Source organism: Mesitornis unicolor, unplaced genomic scaffold, assembly GCF_000695765.1.
Source record: "Mesitornis unicolor isolate BGI_N332 unplaced genomic scaffold, ASM69576v1 scaffold9924, whole genome shotgun sequence".
Lineage (NCBI taxonomy): Eukaryota > Metazoa > Chordata > Aves > Mesitornithiformes > Mesitornithidae > Mesitornis > Mesitornis unicolor.
Genome location: NW_010178043.1, coordinates 23,051 through 42,198, shown reverse-complemented (window position 1 = coordinate 42,198; position 19,148 = coordinate 23,051). Strand labels below are relative to the sequence as shown.

Below are 19,148 nucleotides of genomic sequence, written 5' to 3'. Positions count from 1 at the left end.
ATTTGGTCCTGCAAACCCTTGCTGACATGACCAGCTTCTCTCACACCTGCTTCCTGAGCCTCTAGGAGCAACGTTAATCATACAAGACCTTCCAGAAACTAACCTTTTTTGTTTAATGACAGGTAACATCCTCATGCGTTTCCATAAATGAGATGTAAGCCAACTACAGAGATCTTAAAGGAATTATGACAATAATGGCTGAGGGGAAGCATGGGGAAAAGGAAAGGAGAAAAGAGAGAAAACAGGGGCACGGGTGGAGATGCAGTCTCTGACCTGGATCTGCTGCTGAAGAAGGTTAATTTTGTGTTGCTGCTGCAGGAGCTGCTGCTGTTGTCTTGCAATCTGTGAAGAAAATGCACAGAAGAAATGTGAGATACATATCATCATTCCTGGAGTCAGCACATAAGAAGTTTCCACCCTGTTTCATTCTTTAAACTCCTCTATTAAGCTAAGAAACCTTCAAATGCGGGTGGCTGCAGCCTGGACTGCAGCTGAAGCAAGGAGCTCATGTTCAGGAGCAGTTCACAGCTAATACTAGTGTGAAAAGGAATCTTATGGAAAATGCTGTGCTGGATATTAAGAGGACTGGTGCAAAAATCTCTCCTTTCTCATTATCTGAAATGGCACTACTAAATCCTCAAAAAGTGAGTGCTCATTTGTTCCAACTTGCTGGAGGAAGAACAATACTGGCAGAGAAGCTGGAAAATAGTAGGAGAAGGCAGGAAAGGCAAATAAGTAGTATTGACAGTAATATTCTTTTAATGTTTAGCACCACCTATTCAAAAACTAAAAAAAAAATAAAAATTAAAAAATCTGACACCCAGAAGAAAGTTATTTGCATGCATATTTCCTTGATACAGAAACAGACACAAAGAGACTGGAGCTGGGTTTGGGAAAATCACTGACTCTTCAACTTGTCTGTCAGCTCATAGCTCAGCACTGAAACTGATGTACGGAAGTTGATGGAGTAGTTCTAAGTTTCCTCTCAAACTCATGCGTGTTTTCCGTAAGGACTTCCAACCTCCCTCTCCATTGACCAAATGATTGGGAGCCTAACTCTAGACACATTTTACATATGGTAAAGGAAAAAGCAGACAGTAATGGAACCAAATTAGAGCCCTCAGAGGAGATAACCCATTACATACTTCAAACTGAAAAAGCAAACTTGAAAAAATTTCCTTTGAGTTGTCACAAAAGCTCTGCTCTCATGAATAGCTAGCACAGCAGTACAAACACGAGAAGGAGTATTGCTCTTCCCCTGTGGTATGTGTACACATCTCAGGGTCAGATGGGAACTTGTACATACTTCACGGGAGGAATTTTGTGCATTCTTCCTCTTAGGTATTTTCTTTCATTTCTATTATTGAACTATTAGCATAAGAAACAATCACTCATCGTTAACTCCACATCTAAAAGATTAAATAACTGTATTCTTTCTAGAGCCTCTTTTAAAGAAACAAAACTAATTTTAACAAATACATTTTTTTAAAGTTTAATTTCTATATAACAAAAATTACACACAATTTCTTAATTTAAAATAAATTCTTGCTAACCTAATAATAATAATCCTACAGGATTTCTTACTGCCTTTTTCCATTCCCTCTCTTTTCTTTCTCACTTTCCAACTGTTCAGCCACCCTGTAGCAGTAGTGACTTTAAAAGGTAAGACAAAAGGTAAGAAATAGCTCCTGCAGGATGTCTTCTCATGGAAGAATCTTGACAATTCCACCTCACACATTCATCTACCTTCTCTACATAAAAAACAGTGTGACACAAATGCTCTAGTTCAATAGGTAAGCCACTTCTCCTGTTCTCCCTATGTGGGATTTCAGGTGTGAGTCCAAAATAAGCAATATTAATAAGCAAAACCAGGGAAAACCAAGGCTAAAATGTCTGAAGATGCCAGCAGTGGTTCAGAATCTTAACACTTGTTTGGTACAATATAAACATTGAAGTATGACAATTATGACAGATTTCAAAGAATTCTGTGAGTTTCATAAAATTTCCATAGCTGTAATTCTATGATATATACTTAAACATCATTACATGCTGAAATAAATGGTCAGGCAGACCAAAACATTTTTACATAAGAGGCATCTGATAGACTCCTGACAAGATTTTAAATCAGCTGTCTAAGTATTCTCTGCTCATGTTCAGGTCCAGAAATGTACATTCATTTCTGTTAAAACCTGCAGAGAGCAAATATGTTAGAAAAGTTGCATTCTTGCATAAAATATCATGTGCCCATGTGCGCATGTTGGAACAGTTCATGTGTGAAAACATGTTTGCATTTTCAGTAGAGGGCATGTTTGCATGAGCTGAAAATCAAGCCTCTCAAATAGAAGTCACACTTGTTCACTGACTTTACATTCTTCTCCCCCACTTTTTTGCACAGGTGGCAAAACCAACCTTTTTCACTTGTCATATGACAATCCAAAGGCGGCATTTTGTTCCTTTTATATCTATTTAGCGTCACTCAATTCAAGCAGCATCAGATTGAGGAGGGCTGAATTTGTATGCTTATTTACACTTAATTCTTTTAAACACACCGTTGGAGGAGAGTACCTCCAAACTGGAAGGTGCATCTTTAAAAACACAAAGAGCACTATTTTATATACTGTAAATTAAAGCACTGTAACAGAATTATTTTTTTTTCAAATTCAAATTTCTTCACCTAAAAAAAAATGGAAAAAAAATTGTGTGGAACAAAAAAAAAATAGTTGAGAAGTATCAACCCTAAAAGAAAAGCTACTAGAAAGTCCTCCTAGAAAATTATTTAAGCTGAAAGCCACTATAATAATCACTCACCTGTTCTTGTTGCTGCTTAGCCAGCTCCATTTGCTGGCGTTGCTTCTCGATCTGTGATGCAGCCAGTTTCTTCTGTTCATCATGAGCTGCTAGCAGCTGTTCTCGCAAACTGGTCAGCTGATTGATCATACCCATGAGCTGCCTTTCTTTCTCAGCGAGGCTTTCTGGAGTCCCTAGACATCATACGGTGGAAGGAAAAAAAAATTAGGTAAAGAGAAGAGAGGAAGTTCAGAGCTAGCCAGGTTTTTATTTTGCAGCTTTACTGTAAGCAAAGTTTTAGTAGATCAAAGAGCAGTAGCATATTGCAATTTACTGCACATTAAGACCTGTCCCTCTACATGAAAATGAGTCATGGAGAATAATTCTGTACAGAGGCTTTGATCTGGTGCCCCTCTTCAATGTTTCCCTGCCCATTGCTTTTTTATCAGATTAACAGGGGACAAAATATTGCCTGTTTCGAAAGGGTTTCAAATTTTAAACATTGTTTACATTTTGTGGTGATCATAATCAACACTTCCAGGTTTGAAAGACAATTACATTTTTGTCAGAAACTTATAACAAAGATAAATCAATGCTTTGACACTTACAGAAACAGTAAGGTGTGCACGAACATCCCTCTATAATCAGGGGAAGCAGAGCAGTCTCCTGGGTGCTGGATACCTCTCCAATTCCCCACGCCCAGCTTTTTCTCACCGTTACCAGCACAACACACACCAGCTGTCAGGGCACTCCCTGTTCTATCATCTACAGCTGCCCCGATTAGGATGAAATTATATAGTATTTAAATTGTCAATAACTATTATGGTGGCTGCTGCTGCCACTGATGAGTATTTTCAAAGGAAAAAGTCTTGCATAAACACATCAGAAAAACTGAGTTAAACGCAACTCACCGTCTCCCTCATTTGTACTGTTATTAGATGTTTTTTACAGGACAGTTCAGCAGACACAGACAGAGGAACTGACTACCTCGCTCTCATAATCATTCTGTAAAAATTCTCCTTCTACCCAGAAGGACAGTGGTTATAAGGGAAGGGAGGAAAAAAATTCAAGAAAAATCAAAAGCTATGAATCATACACTAAAACAAAAAATGGCACTATTAATATATCCAGTATCATTTGACTTTGAATTTAAAAGACCAGAAAATATGTGTAGCAGCTAATCCACAGATAACTCCAATACCACCACACCCTCTCACATGAATCAGATCCTATGAAACCCTTTCTCAAAAAAGCTTTAGGGAGGATTAAGGCTATCATTGTGTATGCCTCCTCTGAAAACAGCCTGCTTCTGGGACAACTCTGCCACACAAACCTTTCTCAAACACAGGAAGTGTTCTTCTGCCAATGTCACCAGTGCTCTCCAAGAGGGAAAAAAAAGGAAGAAAAATTGGCGACTATCCTAAACATGTTCCTAGCCAACTATCAGTCAAACATGGAAAAGAGCTACTGGTAATAGCTCATTTAGTCTACCCCCCTGCCAGTGCAGGAATGTTCCCTACAATATATTTACTACAGCTTTCTAGATGGGATTGAAATGTCTGAAACGGTGAATCATCTACTGCTTTCTTTGGAAGGCTGTACCGCAGCCTTAGAGGTGTCACTGTTAGGGCTTTTTGCTTAATACTTAGTTTAATTTACATTCACTTAATTTCAGCCTTGTGCTCCCAAGCAACATCCCATTTGCTAGGTTAGCCAAGTCCAAGCCTTTAAATGCATTTGCTGTGGGAAAACACAAAAGATCAACATTTTCATATAAAGGAAATGTAACTTGATTAATATCGAGACGCTAGAGATTTCAGTGAAAATATTCTCAACATGTAACAAAGAACTACAGTAGAATATTCTCAGATACAGTTTCCAAAAAAACTGTGGTACAAGCTGGAAACTTGAGAAACACACTGAAACAGAAACCACAGGACTTTAAACCTTTTCTGTGAAAAGCTGTGAGAGAGAATGGAAGCCAGCGCTAAAATACTAACACTGCTGAAGAAAACACTTCTAACTTATGTTTTTTATTTCGAACACTGGAGACGGGGAACTGCTACAAGCAATGCATTTGCCACCTGGCCATACAATTAATCACAAATGTCTACTGCCACTCTTCCATCCTTCATTTGTTTTTCCCTAGCAAAAATGGTACAGCGTTTCCAAGTGGCATAGAAGAACTATTCTAGAAGGCAGCCCCTTCTGTGCCCTATCTGTGGCTAGCACGTGGCTTTACCGCAATGCTCATCTAATGAAGACTGTCAGTATACTGAGACTGGCAGCATAACATACTGGGCACACTGAAACCTCTGAAAACCAAGTATTTTAATTATTTATTCAGCAGATATTTTATTCCAAACTTGGTTGGCGTGCAAAAGAGAGAGAGGGAGAAAGACCTAGAGAGAGAAGGAATACACAGGATTGGCTTAGTCCTAAAGTCAGGGTAAGCAAAAAGAAATCACTGTCAAATGAGCTGTTTGACAGATACATTGACACACATCAAAGGTCTTCAGCCACTACTGGTTCATCAGTGTATTTTTGAGCTCCTACAGTAGCTTTCAGTTGGGAATCAAAAAGCATTTTGTAAAGTTAAATTAATCCCCACCACACCTCTGAAAGGTGGAAAAATGTTTCCATATGTGTAAACTGACAGACAGAGGGGTCACAGAGTTAGTTACCGACATCGGCAGAAAAAGAAACGTTGATACCCAGCCCTATCCAGAGCTCAGGCTGTGCTTCCCAAGAGAGACAAATGCTTCATGTGCCACCACCCTGACTGCCACACAAAACAACTCCACAGCCTGCTACAGTTTCTTCTTTAATCTGATTTACCTAGAGAGAAGCAAAAACCTTCTTCCCTAGGAAAACAGCAGCTTTATTTGAATTGCCAGAACAAGAGGAAAGTCTGGATGAACAAAGAGCAAGACATCAGGGCAATGAAGTGCCGGTACAGACACCGGAGCTGCTGGCACACCACTGCCATGCAGCTGGGGACAAATCCACCAAACTCAATCTCTTCATTATTCCTCGTTTTTTAAAGAGATGCCAAAAGGGGGTGCTTTATGTACTAGCTTAGTAAGTATAGTACATAATTCCTTTGGTTTATAAACTTGAGTGGAAGTAGTCTGACAAAAAGGAAACTGCCTTGCATTATATTTCTTGAGCTATTTTCATTTGCTAATAAACCAAAAGGTTCTTTTGTTGGAGAATACTTTCTGAAAAACATGGCTTAGTAGGCATTTTATTTTCACGTAATTAGCCTATCCTTACAATAACTTCAATAATAATTATAAAATCAATTTGTTAAGGTATAATTCCTTGTAAAATAAGTACTCAGCCATACTCTCAAATGACCTGCACAAAACCAGAGGCAAGAGAGATCAGATCACAGAGTCACAGAATGCTTTGGGTTGGAAGGGACCTTTAGAGGTTATCCAGTCAAAACCCGTGCAGTGAGCAGGGACAACCGCAACTAGATCTGGTTGCTCAGAGCCTTGTCCAACCTGACCTTGAATGTTTCCAGGGATGGGGCCTCTGCCAACTCTGCAAACGGTTCCAGTGTTTCACCACCCTCACTGTAAAAAAAAAAGTCTTACTTACATCCAGTCTAAATCTACTCTCCCTTAGTTTAAAATCACTACTCCTTGTCCTCTCACAAGAGGCCTTGCTAAAAAGATTGTGCCCATCTTATAGGCCCCCTTTAAGAAATGCAGCAATAATGTCTCCCCGCAGCCTTCTCTTGTCCAGGCTGAACAACCCCAACTCTCTCAGGCTGTCCTCACAGGAGAGGTGCTCCAGCCATTGGATCATTTTTGTGACCATCCTCTGGATCTGCTCCAACAGGTCCATCTCCTTCTTGTACTGAGGGCTTCAGAGCTGGATGCAGTACTCCAAGTGAGGTCTCACCAGAGTGGAGTAGAAGGGCAGAATCACCTTCCTTGACCTGCTGGCCACACTTCTTTTGATGCAGCCCAGGATACACTTGGCCTTCTATCTCGATCATAATGTAAAGTGTTTGCAATTAGTTTAAATTTGATGTTTTTTATGTTAGTCTTATTACCTAGCACATCTTTTCTATAATTTCTTTTGTAGAAATGGCCAACAAAACTGCCATTTCACAGCTGCCATTCATAAATTACTTAGTTTGCAAAACAAACGAAAGCCAAACGATACTTTATGTTATTTATGCAACGGTGGGCTGAGGGCAACAGCTTGGTCACTGTCTAAGTACATTCAGTGATAGGAATTTTTTCTGGTGTATTAAAATGCAGTGCAAGTTTAGAGCACCAGTTGTCATTTTTGTATCCCTTTCCAGATACTGTAGACTGTGGGTAGGCAAGGATAGTAGACTTCTGTCCTATCACCACTATTTCCTTTCTGTTAATCCACATGAGATCTAAACCTTTATCATCACATGAAGTGTCTTGGCAGCTACGGGATCTCCATTTCAAGAATTCTTAGCTTACAGGGCAAAACATGTTAGTATTTTAAGTAACTGCACCACCAACTGCATAAAGACAGTTGCTTAAACCATGCGACTTCAGAATTAATGAAGTATCCCTATAGCTGCTAACACTGCTAGAACTTGGGAGGTGGTGCAAAACTCAGTGAGGATAAGCCACCAGCCCCGGGGAGCTACCTTCAGCTGCTTTGTTATTAAACTCACTTAGACCTGCTCCAAGTAGAGAGCTGGGAATGGTCTGGGATGAACTGGCATGGGTTCTACATGTGGTATATATGCAGTTGTAGTGCTTTCACTCTAGCCATGCAGTGTGGATGGGAGAAAAAACAAGTGCCCATTATTGCAGTGTACAACTTGACAGCAAGCTAGATCCACTTCACAGGAGTATTGAGTGAGGATACAGAGTGACTTATGCCAATGACTGCCTCAAAAATTACTCTTAATTACCATCAGATCCACAACAAATAGATATTGCACATTTTATGTTTAACAAAGCTTTTAACTACCAGACCACCTGCCTTTCAGGAGACTGCTGTAGGTGCTCACACTGTTCTCTCTGTACTTTATCACTGCAAAGGCAAAATGTGGATTTTTGACAACTTATCAAAACAACTCAGGCAAAAGAGCATCTAAGTATACATTACAGGTTGATACAGCGAATGGCCCAAGAAAAGATGCTTTCCAGCTGCTTCAGCTTATTCTCTATCACCACAGAAAGAGATTCGGAAAGAAAAAAAACCCCATGTTTGTGGATGCAACACCCACAGCAGATGGCAATGAAAGAAGACTCAAATTAGTGGCATTCTGTAACGCCAAACCTAAACTTCATCTCAAATCAACACTATCCATAATAGTGTTTAAGTAGTAAAAGAAATTTACTCAAATGTGAAATAAACTATTACACATTCTTAGTTCTGATTCACAGTCTCAGACTGGCAGTGACAGTAACATTTTAATAAACATTAGAATGAAGACACCAATATGACCAAATGACACACTTAAAGTGAGAAAACGAACAGGAAAAACCTTGGCATATCCACCCAAAACAGAATCCTAGCAAAAAAAAAGGCAGAGAAACTGCTTTTGCAATCAAAACAGTAAATACTTTATTATAATTTATTAGACAGAATGAGAATGTAAATGAGAAATTAGGAAAGCCAATATTTTCTTTAACAGGCATTTTAAGCTTTTGCTGCAAATGCTCAAGTGATGAGAACATTTGCTTGCAGCCAGCCTACGGATCTGCTCGCAGACGCGCAGCATCCAGCGTATTCTGCAAGGGGCAGAGATGCGGCAAGGCTCTCCCCGATCCCTTTGACAAGTCTCAATTAAACTGCTCAGGATGTTATCAATCAGGGGTGCTCACGTGCATGCTCATGCACACCCATACAGACAGTGAAATTTATCCCCCGAGTCAGTTCACTATCAAAGTAATTATGTGAATAGCTTTTGAACTGTCAGCATCTGTCTTTCAAAGAAAAATCAAAGAAAATGTGCGAGTACAAAGCCTGGAAGACACAATAATATTGTATTACATTCATATCATTATCTATGGTTACAAAAGAAAAAAAATATCCTCCTGTATCTACAAAGCTTTGTAGGGGGGAAAAATTAAATTGAAATAAGAATATTTTGAAGTACCATGTATTCAAATAACATTAAGATGTCTAATAATAATTAGAGCATGCAATATAGAGCATTTTTAAATTTCAAAACATTAGCTAACTGATCTTCTTAAAGAATGTGAGCAGGTAGGAAGGTAGTGGTATGCATTAGTTTCATATATGAGAAAACTGAGGTGTGAAATTTTTAGAAACTTGCCTAAAGGAATTCTTAACTTTAGACACTGTGAGCTCTTTTATTGCTGGCACCGCTAGAGCCACTAGTAGAACTGTATCTGCAGGGCCAAGAACTTCCCCATTGACTTTAACAGGGATACATGTTATTTAAATAATTTAAGTCTTGCTTGACTGGGTCTGATAACAGGTAGGGTTCTAGCTAAAGGAACAAAAGGAACCGTACAATTATTGACACTATCCAACTAACAAAGCGACAGAACCATGCCACAACACAGTTTCTGAGTAACTGTGCCCTGATGTAACAACAGTGTGATGAGGACATAACTACAACCCATGCACCAGCTAAAAACTGAGTCACCTCCAAGCAGTTCCTGCAGTGATGACTTTTTGGTGCCATTTTTAAGCTAGGGATATAACAATTTAGTGCTTTTTTCATTTAAAAATGAAAAAGAGCCAAGAAGGAGGTTTTTCAAACTGAATAGCCTATTAACTAAGCTGTTCTCAGAAGAATTAAACTCCTACTAGCAATGACATTATTACATCCAAAGAATAAATAAAAATATCAACAGGCCATAAAATAACTATTTTTTCTTGAGGGTCTTATTCCAGTTATCTTTTCCTGAGAGTTTCATTCTCATCACATTGTCAACTATTTTTCTTTCCTTGCTCTCCACCCCAGTTTTAACTTTGCCACATTAGAAATCCAAATCCATATGCTTAGTAAGGAAATCAGGAAAGTAAAATAGAGCGGCCACCTAGTCTTCCTATACTTAAAAGCAAACTAATCTTTGTCATGCTCCTCCTGAAAAAATCTATTTAAAACCTGGTAATTTTCAAGAGGAGTATTTTTCCCTTGCTGCACAGACAGCTGTGCTGCTGACGTCACCTGAAGTTGTATATGTGAGGCAATGGGGAGCCGATGTTACGTGCCTTCAGGAAATGTAGTCTGATAAACAGATCTAACTGGCTGAGGTAAGTTCAAAATTTCAACTCTTCTTTCCTCTGTCTTTGAACAGAAATGTCAAATGTTTATGACCAAGCAATGAGTATATGCTTTAAATTATGTACTTGCTGATATGCATTTGTGGGTGGACGTGGGTATGTGTTTGTGCACGTGTGCAAACTCCCTTGATGCTCCCCTAATCAATACTTCAGAGAGTATTTTATTATGGACTCATGTGCAGCTTTTCAGGCCAGTAAATCCTGCAGCTGCCAGGATATAAACATGTAAAAACTGTCATTTTTCATTAAGCATGAAAGCCAACTTTACTACACAATGACTGCCATCACTTACAACTACCTACCTTGCTAAATTAAATTACTTCGTCTGATTGATGTGGGAAGTCAGCACAATAAAAGAAAACTTTCTGACTGCTTTTTAGTCGGCAAGCTACAGCCACCAGAAAAAGCAGCAAGGAAAGAAAAAGCCCAGAATTCAAACAGGTTTGTCTGTACCTGCAGTTTTATGAAATGAATCTTCTCTGTCTGACAAATAAAAGCTCTTTTTAGAACACCAAGCTAGAAGGAAGTTATTTATTTCAGCATACAGTCATAATCTTTAGGTTTCAGTGGAAGACTTTGCAAAGTGAATAAAAACAAATTATGAACAATTACCATCTTTTGCCATTACTACACTCCAGAATTAATATTCAGTGGGGACAAAATCTTAGCCGTCTGCTCTATAACAGACCAACACATTACTATTTCACAACGCTGGAAAGAAGTTGTCAGTGAGTATTCTTTATTTGCTGTCAGAAAAAGTTTTGGTACAGTAGACTGCAAACAAAGCTTGGTATTCAACCAGGTTAGTAACTTACTGTCAAGGTTACAAAAGGAATAGACAACATCTATACTGAGACTATTTGTCAGAGGTTATTCGTTGCTTTACTGTCTAGACAACAAGCTAGAACTAGGCTAGAGAAAAAGCATTTGCTGCTGGAATTTTATGCAGCAGCATGAAAAACAGTTAAAAATATGTACATGTATTTGCTTTATTTTGACAAACTGGTAATTGTAGCTCAGTAACATTCATCTCTATCAGCACTTCTTTCAGGTAATTTGACTACAAAGAAGAACTGGTTTAGGTCCCTTTTGTCATCCAACCCTCTGGACAATTTTTAAATATAGTGGTTTGGCCTCCATATGTTCAAACAAAAGAAAGGCATTGGCATTTGCTACTTTAATTAGTTCTACTTTATTCTATTTTCTCTATTAAGAATCACTTCTTGAAAATAAAAGTTAAATTTTATTTAAATAGAACCTGATTTTTTCTGATCGAATTAAGTATCTTTATGTTAAAAAAAATAAATTCAGAACAGCTCGAATTCACTATTTTTGCAGCTTAGATGCTTTAACTTTAGATGCTGCAACTTCAGATGCTCCAACCCTCCTTCTGCAGATACTACCCTGAACTAACCTCTCATCTAGGGTCAAATAGGAGCAGCTCCATCCAGTCACAATCTCCACTTCAGGCTTTCATTTGGCCTGAAAGAAATTCTGCATTGGTGTGGCTCAACTGGCACTATCTTCTTCTCTGCAGCCTAAGAGTATCACTTCGCATTGTGAGCAACCTCCACTATTTCAGCAGCTGCCAAATTTCCTTTCAAAACCTAGGTCCCTCTGTGAGCCACTGGGCATGTTCCCCCCACTCCACCAGCACTTTTGAAATATTGAGAGAGGACTAAAGCTGTCAGCATTTTGCTACTATTAAAGACGCCCCAACAATAAAGACAGAGAAGATATTAAGTAGGTTGCAATAAATATTGAATTTATCACAGTTACAAGCCGACAACCAGACATATCTTACCTCCTTCACTTACGACTGTCTCACCCTCCTTCTCTCCCCACTCCAAACACAATACTATCCACAAAAATAATGCAAAATGTCCACATCTGACACAAGTTTGCCAACATTTTTCAACCATTAATTTGCAAATGCAAAATTCAAACAGCTCCTAAGAAAGTGTGCAGCTTTCACACATCTCCTGAGGATCTGTGCTTTATTAGTTAGAGGTTTAAACCCAGTGTATTCCCCATGAATAAGCTCTCTCTCCCCTTCCCCCTCCTTCCTCCTGTCCACATCTAAATGCAGAATCCCCAGCTTCCTTGTCTTCAGTTTACAGATTATGCGATCCAAAGTGTCACTCACTGGATTACCGCACATAACCTGAGCACCACCCGAAGCTTACTTGTCTTCAACTTGTCCAGCATTACTTAAATAGAATTATCCGTCACAATCCATATACCGAATCTGCATAGCCCACTTATCTCAAGATTCTGTGTGTCACCTAACAGATTATCCGTTTTAATCCATACATTGAATCTACATAACATATGTCTTTAATTCATGGGCTCTGACGAGCTATAGTATCGCTGAATGGATTATTTCTCTTTATCCATTATTGGCAGTCGTTAAGACTGTTCACTGCATACTCTCTCATGCCCCATCTTCTGAACATATAAGCAAGATTAGAGTCTTCAGCAAACACAGCTCTATCACACATCAAACACAGCTCGATCTAATACCTACACCGATACTTCACATAACTCGGAACTCAGTTTCTCACACAAAACAAATGTCTGTGTTATTATGCATTAAAGATTAGGATTGGTGGGCTAATCTTGCTTTCAATTACACTCACAAATCTGTGGTTACTCTAGTACAGTCTTTGGTGTCACCCAGATTTAAGCGGCTACAACGAAGAGCTGATTTTACCTTAATGATGATCTCTTCCCATGGTGAGTGCAGAAAGCACCTCACATGAGTTCTTTAGGAACTAACCTGTACAATAGAGAAGGATTTTCAAACAACAAAAAAATATCAGGTTCAGGCTTGCCCAGTCTTTTTGAGAGATTCAGGCACAACCACTGTTCACAATGTCTTCGCTTCAACAGAAAACAAACTCAGAAAGATTAGAAACAAGTGTCAGTTTAGGCCTTTTGTTCCACACACCTATTCAAAATTAGCTAAGTGGAGAACTTATAAAATATGTATAATTATTTCTTGACAACTCTCGATAAGCAAGGGATGGACAAGATTAGCAGAAAGGCTTTGTGTACACTGGGGAAGTTTTGAAAAGAGTTCTCATCGTGGTTAAAGCTACCCCACTCACATCAGCACAGGCAAGAGTGCCCCTCACGATGCATCTGCCCATGGGGGGGCCAGCACCATTCCCGAAGTCTGCTCAGAGGAGGCTCAACAGCAGCCAAACAGAATTTTCATGTTTGTTTTCCAAGTATGGGGATGGCCACTGACACTGAAGAGCATAGAAACAAACTTCTTACACCTTTTCCTATCAAGGGTCTATCCTATGTGCTGCATCTGCTGCAGTCAGTAATGCTGCTTTGGTAGAAAACATCCCCTTTTTACCCTGCAATGCACAGGTATCAGGCAGCTATGCTGAAAGCAGAAAGGGGGTATAATTTTCCTTCCTGTAGATGATCAGTTTGAGACCTGAAGTTCTCTCTGCTCCACTGAATCCAATAAACTGCATTATCCATGAATAATCCACAGGCCTTTTGAGCCCTGTTCTTGAATATGATGGATATAAGTAAGTTTGAACAGGCTTTAACCAAATCAATATACAGTTTTACAGCTTTAATTTAAAATATTTCAATTTAACGGCATGTTTTGGGGGTTTTACTACAGACTGACCAATTTTGAACAGCGTAAAAATTCCATGGATTTCAAAACAAAATTTCTTAAGAAATCTCCAGTGCCAAGCTTGTGTTACTTAGTGTCAGACTACCTCTCTAAACAAACAGAGGCATTTGAAGTAAAATTTCTACAGGTACGGAAGGTTCTAGATTTTGCCGCATTTTAAGATTGTTCCCTTTCAATCAAGCCTTGAAATTAAATATTGCATTTCCTTTCCCATTAGTAACTGGACATAAACTGATCCTTCTGTAATCCTGAAGTCTGCAGCTAGACCTCTGCAGATGTTCAGTGATGGTTCTCCCATGTCACAGGCCTGCAGACAAAGAAAGGACGGCTAAAGGTAGCTGCTGCAAGTAACAAAGCAAGTGAGAGAAAAACTGAACACAAAACATACGAGTGTGGTGACTTCCAGCCATTTGCCAACTCCCTTATCTTTAATAAAATATTACTGCTTTCTAACTTAAAAGAAATAACACTAATATAAAATAAAGCCTTCCGCTTCATCTCCCTTTCTTTTAATCTCTCCCAGAGAATAAAACTCAGTGGTAATAACACAGACTTGGGCATTAACAATATGTAGTCTAGTGCTGAGACTTTAGCACATGACATACTAAAACTCCCCCAGATCTAATGAAAAACACAATGAAATTTTGAACAGTTAAATGGAAAAAACTATTCAGTGCATAAGACACTTGGGCAGTACAGCTTTTAGTGCTGTCTGCATTCCAGGCTGTATTAATAAGACACTACTTGTGCAGGGTTTCCAAATACCCCTAATAGAGAAATGAGGAGGAAAAAAAGGCAGCTGCCAAGCCAAATACAGAGAGAAGTTAATTAAAAAATCACAACTGGAAAACTTAATAACTCTCCGTTCCTACAGAAGGACAAAAACATTTCTTAGCATAATATATGTGTGTTTGCACACACATATGTGAATGTAACCCAGCTCAACCTGCACACCTTTCATGTTGCCTCACTAAATACAGCTGCAATACAGCTGAGCCATTGTTTGTCGGCCGCTCATGGCTGGCGGTGCCATGAAAACCACATTCCTGGGCACTAAATAATCGGCCTGCCTGACCCCCCAAGAACCTGTAAGTCAAATTCATTTACCCCCAGAGGGCAACGCTCTATTGTATCCTCCCTCCTTTCCAGCCACCTAGGAACAATGGACAATAATTGCAACTGTCACGGCAGTCAGTAGGAAAAATAAACCAGTGCCTGTTTTCACAGCTTACTGCCAAACCTGATCCAAACACTTAATAACCATGCCCCCGACCATACAGTCATAGTTGCACTAAAAAGCCTCAGATGTGAGGCTTTTGAACAGAGCTGCAGAACAATAACTCGTCTTGTGTTCAAAATATGAAGCTAAAAAACAAAAATTAAAGCAAAGCAAACTCTTCTTTGAGGCTGTGCTGTTGCTCCCCATCCTCCCTCTGGGCGAGAGTGAAAGGACTGTTGAATTTCTTTCGTGCTAGCATATAGCTGCTGCTGCTGCTGCTTTCAAGTTGCACTTGTGAAAGGGAAAAGCAGGAAAGGAGAAAAAAGATTGCCCTCCAACTGAACAAGATCATAGGGACTGGGAACAGACCACCTTCTCTGTGCACTCCACTTTTCAAAGCAGCACTACTGATTCCAAAGGCAGAGCAGGATTGCTGGGATTCCTGAAGGCTCCAGCATGCCAAGAGTTAAAGAGGCTCCAGACCACAGGCAAGAACTGCTGAAATACACACCCAAAAGTGGATATGAAAGTCGCCTGTGTACTTTGGGCCTGAAACATCTTAAAGATTCATCAGTTCGTGGCAGACAAAGATGTTATTTTAAAACAATATGCTTTTAAAAACCAGAACTCGCCGGTAAGCCCAGTGGCTACCCTACCTCTTTACGACCTGTTGCTTTATGCACATGGAGCAAACGTGCTCAATGGGAATAAAGAAGCCAGAATTTGGCCCTCTGTTATAATAAGCCCCCTCTGGGGGCTGAAGCACTATATTCTGTTTTAAAGTTATTCTACATACGCAATGAATATATATTTTTGAATTACAGCCTCTTAGGGAGACGCAAGGGGAAGCAAGTGGCATACTTTCCTACTTGTGTAAGTCAGTGGACTAGTGCAAACTAATGCTGGCGTCTATCAGTGACAAGCTGGAAGGCACATATAATTAAAATAACACTACCTTTGCATACATTAATCGCATGTCCTGTTGTGTTCTTTACTGAATAATGCCCACCTCTTGCGCAGAAGGTCCTTAAACCTGTCAGGCACGAGGTTTGGGAGCCTGCCTGAATGAGTATCTTCAGTATTGGGGAAAACATTAGTAAGCAAACAAACTAAAAATAATGGAGAGAAATGAAATCTAGTTTTCTAAACATCAAATAAGGGTTTAATTTTAATCTCATTCTAGTTTCACATTTCCAAAACAACACTGGCCTGGATTTTGCTACTCCAGATGTACACCGATATAAATAGGAGAAGAATCGGAGTCACTGTTTCTTTTCAGGGTGATAATGGCTGCTCTAAAAACTAACATTTTTGACACACGTGTATTCTGAGTCAATCACAAGCACTGAGGAAGAATTATAAAAATATTAAATTACATGAAAACAAACAACTACAGGTTCCCTAAAATGACCTCACATATATAAAATGGGGAAATATCTTGGCAAAGCAGAAGCTACTGCTGCTGGAGAGTGGTCAAATTTTGTCATTTTCCTTCTGGAGTATGGCTTTAAAAGAACATGTTTTAGTGCACAGATGTTGTACACAGTCTTTTAAAATCTGCACTGGCTAATTTTAGTACCTAGAGGTATCATTACACAAACTTTGCTGGTTTTTTTTTCCCCTACATGCAACTAAAAAAAAAAAATAATAAATCTACATCATCAAAATCTGTCCAGAAATTAACAAGGGCTTTCGATTATCCTCAGATTTCAGAAGCTGAGCTCTGCTATACTCTGATACCACAAAAGCCTGTGTTTGATCTGCAATTTGGCTATTTTTTCCAATCCAGCAACAGGATGTGTCCTCTTATAACACAGAACCATATACGCAACAAAAGCTCCATGTAAGTTGATTCACTTAGGGCAATATACCATTTCATTTATTTATATTATCACAGATGGAGAGAGCATACATTTCATTTAAGCCTCAAATTACAATGTTTCAAGGGGAGGGGATGAGCAGCAAACACAGAAAGTTCCATAAAGCCAGTGAAATCTGTATTTTCATTCCCAATTCACTTTAGCACAGAAATAGCATTACCTTTTATTTCTCCAAAGTTCCCTGATCCCATGGCAAGAAGCTTGTCTTTCCAGTCCTTTGATAGTAGCTTTTCAATACTGGGAGTTTCTGAGTGAAGGGGGGGAAAAAAAATGTAAGCAACTCAACATGACTGTCTCCACAACAGAACTCATTAAAAGTCTATCTGCTAAAAATAAGGCTAACCCTATTCTGGGCCCCAGTTCGTAATGACTTCATCAACAAACTGATAAGAGGGGAAAAAAAAAAAATAATGTGCTTTGTCACCTGCTGTTTTAAAACCATTAGTTTTTACCTCTTGTGGAACAAAGGCCCAATTATTCTGTATGACAACGGGCACATATAAACCTGCAGTTCATTGTTTTTCAATTTGGTGAACAAGTCTCTGCCTATAATGGATGCCTGTCAATTTCTGGGTCATAGTCTGCAGTCAAAAAATAATAATGTTGATAAAATGCAGAGTTAAGAGAGAGAGAGAGAGAGAGAAGCAAAGCATTAGCTCCTAAATCTGCTACATGTAATTATATCCCTCTGAGTGTTTACAATTACATCCACTTTATAATGTGTGTTTAAACATCGTGTAGTGGTAAGCATACTGTAGAAAGATTTTCCAGTAACATGCACATTATAAATAATAATAAAAAGTTTGGGTATGAAAAAAGCTTTAAGAGATTGCAAAATCCAGAGGGAGAAAAGGCATTGCTTAGAATGGAAACCCATTATTTGCTCATTTCAGATTCTATCACTTCTTTTAAAAATAAATTAAAATAAAATAATTTGTTCAGTATTTTCAGGAAAAATGCAGTGAGGTTGTGGATGGGTCTGATATTTATGTCTAACTCTTATATTCTGACCTCTTTTTGTGTCGAATTTTAATGCATAAGTAAATATAAATGCTAATAAAATTCAGAGAACATTAAACTCAATTCCAAACAATGTAATTGTATATTCTTGTCAGCATTTAGATGGGTACACAATTACAATAGCTTTCAATCCCACGATTAGCACTGCATTCAGTTAGAAAATGGAGTGTACTAAAAGATAAGTGTCCCAGTATGCGCCATCTAAATAACAATACCCACACTTATTATCTGGATCTAAGACATATACCGCTATTCTCCACATTTGTGTTTATGTGTATTTGTATTTGTTCAGGCATTTGTTTACCCCCTACCAGGAGCATAAAGGGAGTACAAGTTAACTTATCAAAGGGACCGTCTGGCCTAGAGACCATATAATTATTAGCAACTGGTTAATTTTCCCCAAAGTAAAAACCATTACAAGCAACCTTCATTAACTTGTTTGGCTAATTCTGCCTCCTTTCTTCAAGCCCCAGCCGAAAGCTCCGAGGAAGTGGTGCTGCAGCACCTTGGGGCGGCTCCCCGGGTCCCCCCCCGCCTCACACCCGGCCGGGCCTGGGCGCAGGGAGCTGGGCCTTTTCTCCTGTGTCACACCCGGGGGACTGAGTGAGCCCAAACTGCCGTTAAACCAACCACATGCAGCAAACATTAAGGTATACACAACTACACTGGCCCGGGCACACGGATGCGCTCTCCTTTAAACCTCCCCACCCTTTTCCCCACGGGTACCCGGACGCAGCCCCCCCCGCTCAAACATCCCCATGCCTGCAACTCGCTGAGCGCTGCCAGCGCAGCGACGAGCCGGATCCCATTTACAGCAGAAGAGATTTTTTTCTTTTCTCTTTAACGTTTTTATTCACGTTGCAACTCTTGATCTCCAGTTTTCCCTGTGCCCCTACGCTCTCCGAGCCGCAGACTCTCGCAGGAAGGGTCGCTCCTTGCGCTACCCACGTCCTTGGTCACCCGGAACTGCCCGAAATATAAATTTACTGTTAGAAACCCTAAACATGCCATTAAATCCTAACGAAATCGGGGGGACAAGCTGCAGCGCGACGAACGTCTCCGTGCCGGGGCTGACGCTCCGGAGACGCCGCCACTCTCCAGGCACTCGCACGGCTCCCTCTGAAGTTTGCACCCATGAAGAAAACCTTTTTACCAAACATAACTGAATCTGAATAGCTCAAATAAACGCCGCCGCTTGCTTTTTTTAATTTTTTTTTTTTTCCCTCTCTGGAGAAGCGTGTAAACAGGCCCGAGCAAACGCGGTATTTGCAGGAGAGGGCTGTCAGTCGTTAAAAGCTAACAAACCTTTTTT

At 39.6% G+C, this 19,148-nt stretch overlaps 1 protein-coding gene across 1 annotated transcript in view; it reads right to left on the bottom strand.

The window, feature by feature from the left end:
• Window positions 1-273: 273 nt before the first annotated feature.
• LOC104538933 (transcription factor SOX-13-like) overlaps window positions 274-19,148 on the bottom strand; it is a gene marked incomplete at both ends in the record, with an annotated part of 19,316 nt that continues 441 nt past the window's right edge. The window contains 5 exons of the mRNA XM_010182313.1: window positions 274-342; window positions 2,809-2,981; window positions 16,977-17,063; window positions 18,694-18,802; window positions 18,859-18,955. Coding sequence (XP_010180615.1) covers window positions 274-342; window positions 2,809-2,981; window positions 16,977-17,063; window positions 18,694-18,802; window positions 18,859-18,955 — 535 coding nt within the window. The remainder of the gene's footprint in view (window positions 343-2,808; window positions 2,982-16,976; window positions 17,064-18,693; window positions 18,803-18,858; window positions 18,956-19,148) is intronic.